This window comes from Dermacentor andersoni, chromosome 5 (genome assembly GCF_023375885.2).
Source record: "Dermacentor andersoni chromosome 5, qqDerAnde1_hic_scaffold, whole genome shotgun sequence".
Classification (NCBI taxonomy): Eukaryota; Metazoa; Arthropoda; class Arachnida; order Ixodida; family Ixodidae; genus Dermacentor; species Dermacentor andersoni.
The window spans coordinates 49,683,899-49,696,028 of NC_092818.1; the positions used below are offsets into that span (position 1 = coordinate 49,683,899).

A 12,130-nucleotide genomic window follows, 5' to 3' on the forward strand; every position below is an offset into this window, starting at 1 on the left:
AGTACTGGTAAGACACAGCTGTTATACACTTTCCTCTTGAGGGATAGTGGCAACCTGCTGTTCATGATTTGACAATGCCTGCGAAACGCACCCCAGCCCATTTTTATTCTTCTCGTTATTTCAGTCTTATGATCCGGATCCGTGGTCACTACCTGCCCTAAGTAGATGTATTCCCTTACCACTTCCAGTGCCTCGCTACCTATCGTAAACTGCTGTTCTCTTCCGAGACGCTTAAACATTAGTTTTCTGTAGATTAATTTTCAGACCCACCCTTCTGCTTTGCCTCTCCAGGTCAGTGAGCATGCATGGCAATTGGTCTCCTGAGTTACTAAGCTAGGCAATATCATCAGCGAATCGCAAGTTGCTAAGCTATTCTCCATCAACTTTTATCCCCAATTCTTCCCACTCCAGGTCTCTGAATACCTCCTGTAAACATGCTGTGAATAGCATTGGAGATATCGTATTTCCCTGTCTGACGCCTTTCTTTATTGGGATTTTGTTAGTTTCTTTGTGGAGGATTACGGTGGCTGTGGAACCGCTATAGATATCTTCCAGTATCTTTACATATGGCTCATCTACACCCTGATTCCGTAGTGCCTTCATGACTGCTGAGATTTCGACTGAATCAAATGCTTTTTCGTAATCAATGAAGGCTATATATAAGGGTTGGTTATATTCCGCACATTTCTCTATCACCTGATTGATAGTGTGAAAATAGTCTATTGTTGAGTAGCCTTTACGGAATCCTGCTTGGTTCTTTGGTTGACAGAAATCTAACGTATTCATGATTCTATTTTCGATTACCTTAGTAAATACTTTGTAGGCGACGGACAGTAAGCTGATCGGTCTATAATTTTTCAAGTCTTTGGCGTCCCCTTTCTTATGGATTAGGATTATGTTAGCGTTCTTCCAAGATTCCGGTACGTACGAGGTCATGAGGCATTGTGTATATAGGGCGGCCAATCTTTCTAGGACAGCGTTCCCACCATCCTTCAACAAATCTGCTGTTACCTGATCCTCCCCAGCTGCCTTCCCCCTTTGCATAGCTCCCAAGGCGTTCTATACCTCTTCCGGTGTTACTTGCGGGATTTCAAGTTCCTCTAGCCTATTCTCTCTCACCTTATCGTCCTGGGTGTTACTGGTACTGTATAAATCTCTATGAAACTCCTCAGCCACTTGAACTATCTCGCCCATATTAGTAACGATATTGCCGGCTTTGTCTCTTAACGCACACATCTGATTCTTGCCTATTCCTAGTTTCTTCTTCACTGTTTTTAGGCTTCCTCCTTTCCTGAGAGCCTGTTCAATTCTATCCATATTATAGTTCCTGATGTCCGCTGTCTTACGCTTGTTGATTAACTTAGAAAGTTCTGCCAGTTCTATTCTAGCTGTAGGATTAGAGGCTTTCATACATTGGCGTTTCTTGATCAGATCTTTCGTCTCCTGCGATAGCTTACTGGTTTCCTGTCTAACGGCGTTACCACCGACTTCTATTGCGCACTCCTTGATGATGCCCATGAGATTGTCGTTCATTGCTTCAACACTAAGGTCCTCTTCCTGAGTTAAAGCCGAATACCTGTTCTGTAGTTTGATCCGGAATTCCTCTAGTTTCCCTCTTACCGCTAACTCATTGATTGGCTTCTTGTGTACCAGTTTCTTTCGTTCCCTCCTCAAGCCAAGGCTAATTCGAGTTCTTCCCATCCTATGGTCACTGCAGCGCACCTTGCCGAGCACGTCTACATCTTGTATGATGCCAGGGTTCGCGCAGAGTATGAAGTCGATTTCATAATCTCACCATTCGGGCTCCTCCACGTCCACTTTCGGCTAACCCGCTTGCGGAAAAAGGTATTCATTATCCGCATATTATTCTGGTCTGCAAACTCTACTAATAACTCTCCTCTGCTATTCCTAGAGCCTATGCCATATTCCCCCACTGACTTGTCTCCGGCCTGCTTCTTGCCTACCCTGGCATTGAAATCGCCCATCAGTATACTGTATTTTGTTTTGACTTTACCCATCGCCGATTCCACGTCTTCATAGAAGCTTTCGACTTCCTGGTCATCATGACTAGATGTAGGGGCGTAGACCTGTACAACCTTCATTTTGTACCTCTTATTAAGTTTCACAACAAGACATGCCACCCTCTCGTTAATGCTATAGAATTCCTGTATGTTACCAGCTATGTTCTTATTAATCAGGAATCCGACTCCTAGTTCTCGTCTCTCTGCTAAGCCCCGGTAGCACAAGACGTGCCCGCTTTTTAGCACTGTATATGCTTCTTTTGGCCTCCTAACTTCACTGAGCCCTATTATATCCCATTTACAGCCCTCTAATTCCTCCAATAGCACTGCTAGACTCGCCTCACTAGATAACGTTCTAGCGGTAAATGTTGCCAGGTTCATATTCCAATGGTGGCCTGTCCGGCCTGTCAACTACCTTTAAATAGTTGTTGAGTGAATTTCGCAGTAAGATAGTCCACTTGAGAAATATGACAGCACTATAGGACGCTAAATGCAGTTGAAACATGTTGAAATTGTGGCCAAAGTGACATAAACGGCTATATTACATGTCGCATCGCGAAGTGTTATACACGAGAGCGCTCTCAGACAACGAAGCTGTGAGTTGTGTTTGACTTGTTATCGCATGCAAAAGGATATTTGTCCCTCAGCAACTGTTTGGAAAAAGGAACGAACCTGTATCCAGATCTACTTCGAAGTTTTTATGCATTTCTGATGGTATTCAATCCCATGAATACAGACTTCGAGAAAGCGTTCTTGTCGATAGAAATCCACACGAATCACGTGGCGATCCATTCTGTTATTGTGGTCGGACAATGTACCCTGTGGGGACATCAACAACAGGGCGCAATGGCAAATGAGACACGTTCCATTTGAATCCAGATCAAGCCCTTTTATTGTCATGGCCGCAATATCCACACTGCATCAACTCTTAAGCCTTTCCGCTCGCCGGAAATTTTACAGAGGAGTCTGTATGTGGACGTCTTGCTTATAGAAGCCGAACATTTTGATTAAAGACTGGTTGTATAGTACAGGACAAGGTTGATTATGCTTGACGCTGGACTGAACCTTCGGAAGGGCTCGACACAAAAAGGCCAACTACAGAAAGTTTTCGAAGAAAACGAGGAACGTCAGAAGTATTTGACAGCAGTGCAGCAGCCATCCTATTAGGCATGGAGTGCAATACCAAACACGACTACTTGTAATGTTCTTCAAAGTTAATCATGAAATTCCTAGCTTCGGTCAAGACGGACACCAAGCGCACAATATGAAGAACAGGTTCCAGTATAATCAATCCCCTTGGTATTCGCTCACCGTTCACTGTAATTGCCGATCTGTCATTCCAGAGGGTGTTGTGTCCGGGAATTTCGTAGGTAGCTGCACGACCGAAGGAAATTAAAATCACGTTGACAGAGTTGTGCACTGAAGTCGCTCAGCTCAGAGTGATCAAGGTCTCACAATGCATCAGAATTCAAAGGATAGGAAAAGACAGGCGAAGAGCCGTGGACTCTGATGTGAAGGCTGTGATCATACCCCTTGCTTTCACCAATACACATTCACAAGCAGGAAACACGCCTGTCAAAATGGCCATCCTGCTTTCTGGTTCGAATTCGATCCTCGCCAGATCTCTTATTCAGAAATTTGAGCACCATCAGAGGTTGATTAATTGTCTGCGATAACAATGGGAACAATGAAAAGGGGAATATGTTCGAGAATTAAGATTCCGGCATCAGTACACACGAAGGTCTGACCAATCTATGAAACGGCAGGACAGTGTTTTACTCCAATGCCTCAGAAATGACCGAAGTATTTGGCAAATATCTCGAATTCTGCAAGTAGATCCCGGCCACGATGGATTGGTCCGGGGGCGTTCTGCATATAAATGCAAGCCAGCAAAGTGCCTAAAGGGCTCGTTCAAGTTCTGCATTACCTCGACATGCCGACTGATCCTTTGGCGAGGCGAAATGTAAAAAAAAAGACGAAGGTAAATAAACGTCGCCAGTCAGTGTAGGCAAAGAAAAAGAAAATTGTGGAACACGTGGTGCTGCGCCACATCATCGGTCTGAGTTTTCCTTATCCTATTGCCATCTAAACATCCACATCATGCTAGGCGAATGACAGGCGAAAATCGCAGCATCCGTTAAGAAAATACCGGATCATCTACTGGTTAGTCTTCTTTTACGAGTGCGTCAATTTGGCGCGAATGTTCCAAACTGGTTGCAACAAATTCATCTTGTATTGTCTTTAAAGAATTCATTATGCCATTTTAAGCTCTGTGGTCATATTAGTCCACATTCTCTCCTGATATCAACGAACTGTATCTCGTGAAAATGACCCCGTGCGTGATGTCTTTACGTCCTGATGAATCAAAGCAGTTCCTGCCACTTGTGCACGTTGCGTCTATCTGTGTGAAGTTTTCTTTCTCCTTATTTTAAACTCCCGCGTCTGATTTCAGCCTCGGCGGCTGCATTTCTATCGGCGTGGTATGCAAAAACAGACGTGCACCATGGCTGGGTGCACGTGAAATCACCCCAGGTTGCTAACATTAGTCCGAAATGCTCCACTACGGCGTGCTACATAATCAGGTCGTAATAGTGGCGCGTAGTACCCAAAAATGACATTTAAATTTTGTTGGACTTTTTTGTATTCAGCTTCCTTTTCTTTTCTGAGTGTCCGTGAAGGTCAAGGAGTAGCACTCACCACTCTGAGCTGACCAAGACTGTTCTTATTTTCATTGTAATAAACAATTCGAGCACTGTAGAAGGTGATCTTTACTTTCATGGCACTGCTTGCTAACTGTATTGGCATCATCGCGTCCGTCAATCCTTAATTCAACGAAATCTAGCGCATGGCTCTAACACAGAACACTTGTTCCGAACCAACTGCGAAACGACAGCCGTGCACTGTTTTGTCACGCCATACAAGTAAAGCTCGACACTGGCGTTATATATGGTTTCGTTTTGCTTCCTATTACGAGGGCCAATTGTAAAGTTGTTGCGCCTATGTTTTATTAGCGAAAGTAAGGTACATACAGGTAATTACATATACGCACTATTCTACGTACCTTACACAATTTTTTCGCATAGTTCCCAACACCGGTTCACACATTTGTTCCATCGTATCACTAAATTTGAGATGCTCCTGTCGTCAGTCAGCGACGCACGCTTCCTCTCCGAACGTTTATTGTCATGCAAGTCCTCACGCCCTTTTTCGAACTCGCAACACCACCACCTCACACTTCTCCAAGCGAGACACCTTTCCCCATACATGGGCTGCATTACCCTGCGAAATTGGATGGCCGTTCGTCCCTTGCTCCATAGAAAACGAATCGCACTTCGTTGCTCGTACGCCATGGACGTGTGAAGCACAACCGACATCTTCAACGGGCCGGTCCAAGAAAGGTCCACCGCTGGGAATGGATATGTTGATTTCGCATTTGCAGCTGTAATTTGGCTAAGAAAAATATGGGCAAAGTCTTTCTGGTTCACCCTCGTCGGTTAGTCACCCGATAAAACATAAATCGAAGAAAATTCATATGGAAAAAATCAAAGAATGATAACGATTTAATGCTCACTGACCCATACACTCCCTCCCTCCCTACGTCACTCACTCAGTCATTCGCTGCATTGCCATTCAACGGCGCCGTAACCATGTAACTACTTACACGATCTACAACTTTTCCCTCCTACAAGAATTTCGTGCTATATCAATGTGATACTGTTGCACTTTTCATATGATTTTGATGACGCCGTGTTTTACTAAAAATACTTCTTTTTGCATGGCGCTTTTAAGTTGGCGTGTCAAACAGGAACCGGATGACAATAAAATTAAATTCTGCGATTAACCTGAATGTGTTTTACCACCCCATAGCTTGCCAAAATTCATTCTTGGTAAGCCCATTCACAAAATTATATTTTTCGACGTGGTTCTTCATACAATGCATTACAATATTTGCATTTTTACTTACCTAACAAACCCGAAATATAAATCTAGTTCCAGTTCATAATAACTACTTGAGGCTTTCAATTAAGGACACAACGCCAGTGTGCTTATTCACGTGCACTGAGTAGTGTATGCGTCTCAATGAAAAGTTTTCATTGAATATAGTCGTCTAATAAAAGTGCTCAGTAGAGGCAGTAGTCGTAATTGATTGGTGGCAACCACAGCGTTCAACATAAATAATACAGTCCTACAGGGCTTGGTAGTTCTACATACATTTGAAACATCCGCATGTGTTGTAAAAAAATTCGTTCTACGACAGTGCAAGTTTCATGTGCATTTGGTGATAGTTTCTTTAATATATTCTCTCTTGTATAGTGTACACAGATCGCAAGCGCAGCACAGTTGCCTACATTAAGCGGTTCGTAGGATGCTCAGCCACAATGAGTCCGGTTGCTGCGCAGGGGCATCGACTCAAGCGCCTGTGTGCGCACACAGTGACGTACACAGCACACTACTCAAAGATCACAAGTTCAAGAAAGTTCCACACACGTTATCACTTCACCGACGCCGTCATTCATTCCACGCGTATCCATCCACACGTCACAAGTTCTCCAGTTCACGCATCATGTTTTCCTTGGATCGTTGGTAGCATTTCCAGGGCCTGTCTCCACGGTGGCTTCTTTATCCATCAGCGTTCCACTGTACTCGTTTTCCGCCGCGACAGTGATGCGGTAGACATGAAAGTCCGGTTGCGCAGGAGTCTCAAATCCAACAGTGTTTAGCCGTGTCTGCATTCCGGTATCACTGATCCTCCCATTCAGCACTGCTCGCCTTGATAAAAGCTTTTGTGTGCTGATGTAGCACTTGTAAAGCGGTGTTCACGTGCAAGGTTGCTTGCGTGAGGCCAGTTCAACTTTGCTGGCACACACTCCTAGACGCGCGCTTACAAATAAGTGTGCACCTCTGGGACAGCCAGTGAAATAAATTTCGGCGCCATTGCGTGAGTTGCCGCAGCATGCTTTGCGCCGCCCTCCCTGGAATATTGAAGGCGCTTGTCGATGGGGTTTCAGGCAAGGACGATGATTCTCTTTACTTCCAGCGCACGCTGTTCATAGTGTTCATACTGGTTCTGGAGCACTGAACGCTGTGCCTTGAGACGGTGCGAGACGCCCAGGTAACCTCGTCGGCGTCAAGCCGGCCGTGAGACCAGCGACGGGGGCAGCCAGCGCCCTGCGTGTGCAAGAAAAAAAGAACAGGCACCATTAATACATTTGAAAGAAATCATCCGTAAACCATCCGTAAACCATCCGTAAACGAGGAAGTGCCCTGCGCAAGGCATCGGCACAATGCAAAAATGCAAGATGTTCACAGCATGCGATTCATCTCTTTAAGAAATGCAATTATTGTACAATATTGTGTATGTGACGCAGTGTGCACACTTGCAGTCAGTAGCAGATGGTTTTCAAGAAACCACAACAATCAATTAATGCAAATAAAGTGCACACCGCACTAATTCTTCTTATTGTCTGAGTACGATGCTTGCAAATCAGTGGGCCTTAGTCGAAAGTCTGAGAGCGCAACAAAATACAATTGTATTTTCTTGCACTTTTCTTAAAATGTTTCTTTATTGAGAATAGGAAATGTATAGCAAGTTTGCCATCATCGGCAGTTAATTCAAAAGAGAAAAGTTCAGCCGATGTCCTTATGATTTCCCTGGGTTCATTATCAGCTGGTGTAATATGGCTGCACTAAAATCGTGCCCCTTGGAACCCTGATGGTATAACTGACTCACTGGCAAGCGAAGGACGGGCGCGACAGTGACCTCTACAACGTCTCTTATTGAGGCTGACCGGCGTTTCGCGCAGGCGTACCTTGCGCAGAAATTTTCGAAATTTCCCCGAGTAGTAGGCAAGAATGTAACCCAATCGGCTAACAGAACATAGAAATTGTGAACGAAATTATGCGCATACCACCTGCTGTGGGAATATATTTATGCGAAGCTTTGTGCTGCACAGTACTTTTCTGGGCCAGTTCATCTAGACTGCATGGTTCGACCAGCATAACGTTACATACGCTCCACAAAAAAGGAAACAATAAGACTTGTGGGTGATAGTTTAGTTTCCATTGTTTCTCCATGTGTAACATTATGCTGACCGAACTAGTCTCTCTCCGGTCTTTATGAGAAACGTTGGTCTTGTTTAGCGACCATTTGCAAGCATGCAGGACGTGACAAAATTGTGCATGTTATCACTGGGGAACTCCTTGCACAACATAAACTTCCAGAGCTCCAGCACCACCAACACGACCCACAGAAACCAGAAACAATGGCGCACACTCGCCTTGAGTGAATTATTTATCAGACTATAGTTTGCACCAGTAAACGTAACGTCGCAATTGAGCTGCTGTTTCATTGCTGCGTATTGAATACCTCTGGCCTTGGCAAATGTCCTTCAGCCCCCCGAGCTTCGAACTTCGAGAGCAATCAAGAGCACGTCTCCAGCCGCAATGAAAAAAGAAAGGCGTATCCTTCGTGCGTAATCTGCTTCCCACCAGGCGCGCACAGGATCTGTTTTCTAGAGACATGTAAATTTCGTTGCTGACGCGTTGAAGCCATCCTGCAAGAAAAAAAAAACGCGTTCACTGGTTCCCGCTCGTGGTCTCCTGAATCAGTCAATGGGAAAGAAGGAACCGAAACAGGGGCCGAAGCTCAGCGCAAGTATGCATGCGTGCTCGACGGATCTCAACTTCGGCAGCGGCCGGTCCGTCAGCACCAACTCTTCTACCACTTCTCCAATTGAAAACCGGCAGCGCTTCGGCGAACGCAATGCCGGGCACGATGTGCGCAAGCCGGTGTCAGAAGCTCATACTATAGCTTGTGTAAGAAGAAAAAAAAATATCCCTTCTCCTCTTCTCTTCCGATCTAGTTTTTCTTTTTCCTGACGCGTCGGCAGCGGCGCCTGCACGTGGTGTCTGGTCAGGAGCACGCGCGCTCTTACCATTTGCATGCGCCGGCGCACCCCTTGAGTCCTCCCATTTCGGATCGGCGCCGTAATTGAGCCTTCGGCGCCGGATGACGCCCGCGTGTCTCTCGCGTTACGCGTTGCGCCTGGACGACGTCCCCGACCCTTCCCCAAGCCGGCGCCGGATACGCGAGACGAGCTCGATCCCGACACCGCCCACTGATATCAGACGCGCGTGTTCCCCTTCGGAGCTCTTCCTCGCTGAGTAGGCGACCCGCAATAAGAGATGCGGCTTGTCTTGTCACCCTGAAGAGAGGAGTTGGGTGCCCCGCGAGAGTATTTTTCCCTTCTGACGGAACACAATGTTGCACCACGAAGATAGCGTGTGCTTGATGCGCTACAGACTACTAATGCTATGACGTCGATTTTTGCTTCAACGGCTTTAGCAGTTGGCGTAAACCATTGCTTGGTTCTCATTCAAATCCCACTGCAAGATTTGCCTTTTGAAGCACATATTGTTCACTAAAACGCCTGGAATGTTGCACGCCTTGCTCGTCTACTCTGTTACCAAGAAGCAGCAACACCGTTCCTTGTCTGCGCAGAAGCTCGTTCCTCCGATGGCATGGTGCGTGTAGTAAAGAATTATTTTTCGTAACTTCTTTATTAATACGAATCAGCCAAACAGCTATTCAAAGTACTTTGCAGAATAATCCCCACCCAAGAGTGGCGAAATTATATTTCCAGCTTGGTATAATAAGAATGCGAGTAAGTGTGCAAGGGAGGACACTGTACTAAAAGAGCTTTCTCGCACCGAAATCTGCAGATACTTGTACTCAAAACTATGATTTTTATTCAGAGAATGAATGGGCTTTGGCCAAAGAGAACAATCTCTTGTTCCACAATTGTTATGCATGCAATAGCCACGATCAGCAAGTCCCTCACTCTCAGTACACGCGAATTGGTCTGCTTCACATTACTGCAATATCTCGACACCTTACAGCAAAGAACTTGAGGTTACGAATGTTAAAAGTTGCCGGAGGAAAGGTTTCAATATGCGACAGGTTCAACAGCGATTTACGTTTAGACACATGATGCAAGATTCGACTGGAGCTAAATGAACAATAGAGTGACATTGAGGGCCAAGATCCGTCAGGCAGCTCAACTCTATGGCCAGTTATTACACTGGTGATGGTCTTACAAGTGGTGGCTAGGATGCGCAATTTTTTTGACGGCTTCACTACACACTCCAGAAAGCCCGCCCTTCCAGCCAAGGTCCCTTTTTTTTTTTTTGACCGTGTAGTCGTGCAAGGTAATTTTCCGCCCACTTTGATTCTTTATAAGGCGTCCAGTAGCACTTTCCTGGCTACCACCTTCTTACAAGTTGAAGACGAAAGGCCATCAGTTTTCCTCGCTTTCGGACGGATCTTCCTCATCTCCCAGGAGCCTCAGTCATCCTCATGGCAGACACTCTCTGACACCTTTCCAACCACGATCCTTCCAACAAAGCCCTTGGTATGCAGCATGCGGCCCCACATATACTATGCCCATATCTGAGCGGTTTGCGTTCACAGTCGAGCTCGCAGCAGGTGCTAGAAGCCAAACTCACGCCTGCTGCCACCTTGTAGGCTTTTCCTAGTAGCAACCGCGGCGCCACCTCTTGTTGCCCCCCCCCCCCCCGCCCCCCCATCTTTTCTGTTTGTCTTCTTTCCAACCAAGTCGTCTACTTCTCGCCCGAGGTGGCAAAAGCTTTATTAGCGAGCGAGAGGCTCAATTGCACGGCGCTCAGGGCGCGATTACGGGCTGCTCCAGGCCACCCTCCTCCCCTTCCTTTGACCAAGGCGTAAGATGGACCGCTGCTGGCGGCGGTAGCCAGGGGTCCTTGAGTTGTCGCCCGCGGCGCCCCGTTGGCCGTTCAACCCAGCAATTACAGACACCGTATAACGACCTGCCGACAGATGGTCACCCCCACGGCTCGGAAAGAGGAGGGGGGAGTCCACTTTTCGGTGCTTCGGGGTGGAATCGACGCGCCGGCCGACTCGTCCAGCCCGCCGCCGCCGCCAGAACGCGTCAAGGAATCCCTCCGCGGCCCTGCGCCCGGTAGCCGCGCCGAGGAGGGGGGGCGCTGCTTCCGCGGCTTCCGTTCCCACTTCACCTCGCCGAGGCAGAGGTGTAACTTGACTCTCACCGCGCGGCGACTAGCGACGCACATTAGAGGAGAGATAACAAGGTGCCGAGTGCCGGGCGCTGCCTCTTCCCTCGGGGCGGGCGCGGTGGGTCCGATTTGTCCGGCACGCCAGCTGATTAGCGGCGGCAGCGGCTGCCGGCTGCTTCGAACAACAAGGAGCGCGCATACGTCGCCATTACGCCGCGAAGCATTGCAGAGGTTCGAGGAGGAGGCGCGGAGTTCGGAGTAACCAGCAGTTACATATGCCAACACTTCGTTTCCTGCTTTGCCCTCTATAGTAGTCCGCACATCCCCGTGACCGCTCCCGCTTGTTCCTACTCTACATCTCGTCTTCTTTGTTGTCATCCCGTTTATTGAGCGGACAACAGAAAAGTAGGTCTGCATTTTACGGCACTACGGAAGAATGAGATGCCCCCCCCCCCCCCCCTCCCACCTCCCAGGGTCGCCCCGTCTCTCACGATGCGCACCTGTCCTTCAGAACGAATGTCGGGGAAATGCTGCCTGAAGAACCTGCGCTGAGCTTTGCTTTCTTTTGTCTCGTGAGTCGCCGCTACCTCTGACTATAGGGGGCGACAAACAGGGCATTACGGGTGGCGGGCTCCCGTATTCCGCGAAAGAGGCGCAGTGGATGGTCGCGCAGTTGCATCCTGTCGTTAGCGGTCGCATTTTTCTTTTCATTCTATTTTGTGACTGACACCGTTGACACTGCGCTGACGTAATTACGCCCGAGTAATTTAGAGCGACACGATGGCCGTGATGTGCTCGAGGAAGCCAACGAGCAAAGCAATGACGGAAGCAACTAAAATGATGCCTCGAGCAAGTAGGAAGTTTTCCTGTGGCAGTGTTTGCGCACAGATTCAGTCAAATATGCGGTGGGAGTCTTCCTTGCACTGTCATTACGAAAAGGATGTACCGCCAGAAAACGCGTAGCAAATTATTGTTCCTGAATGGTCGTAATAAAACGCGTATTCGTGAATTGCTATGCTGCCGGTGGAACGTAATTAGCACTGCAGCTCATGCTTCAG

General features: G+C 47.3%; 1 protein-coding gene across 1 annotated transcript in view; it reads right to left on the reverse strand.

The window, feature by feature from the left end:
- Window positions 1-6,282: 6,282 nt before the first annotated feature.
- Window positions 6,283-12,130, reverse strand: part of LOC126530309 (uncharacterized) — a 62,690-nt gene continuing 56,842 nt past the window's right edge. The window contains exon 3 of the mRNA XM_050177629.3: window positions 6,283-7,190. Within this exon, the coding sequence (XP_050033586.2) occupies window positions 7,079-7,190 (112 nt within the window). The 3' untranslated portion in view covers window positions 6,283-7,078. The remainder of the gene's footprint in view (window positions 7,191-12,130) is intronic.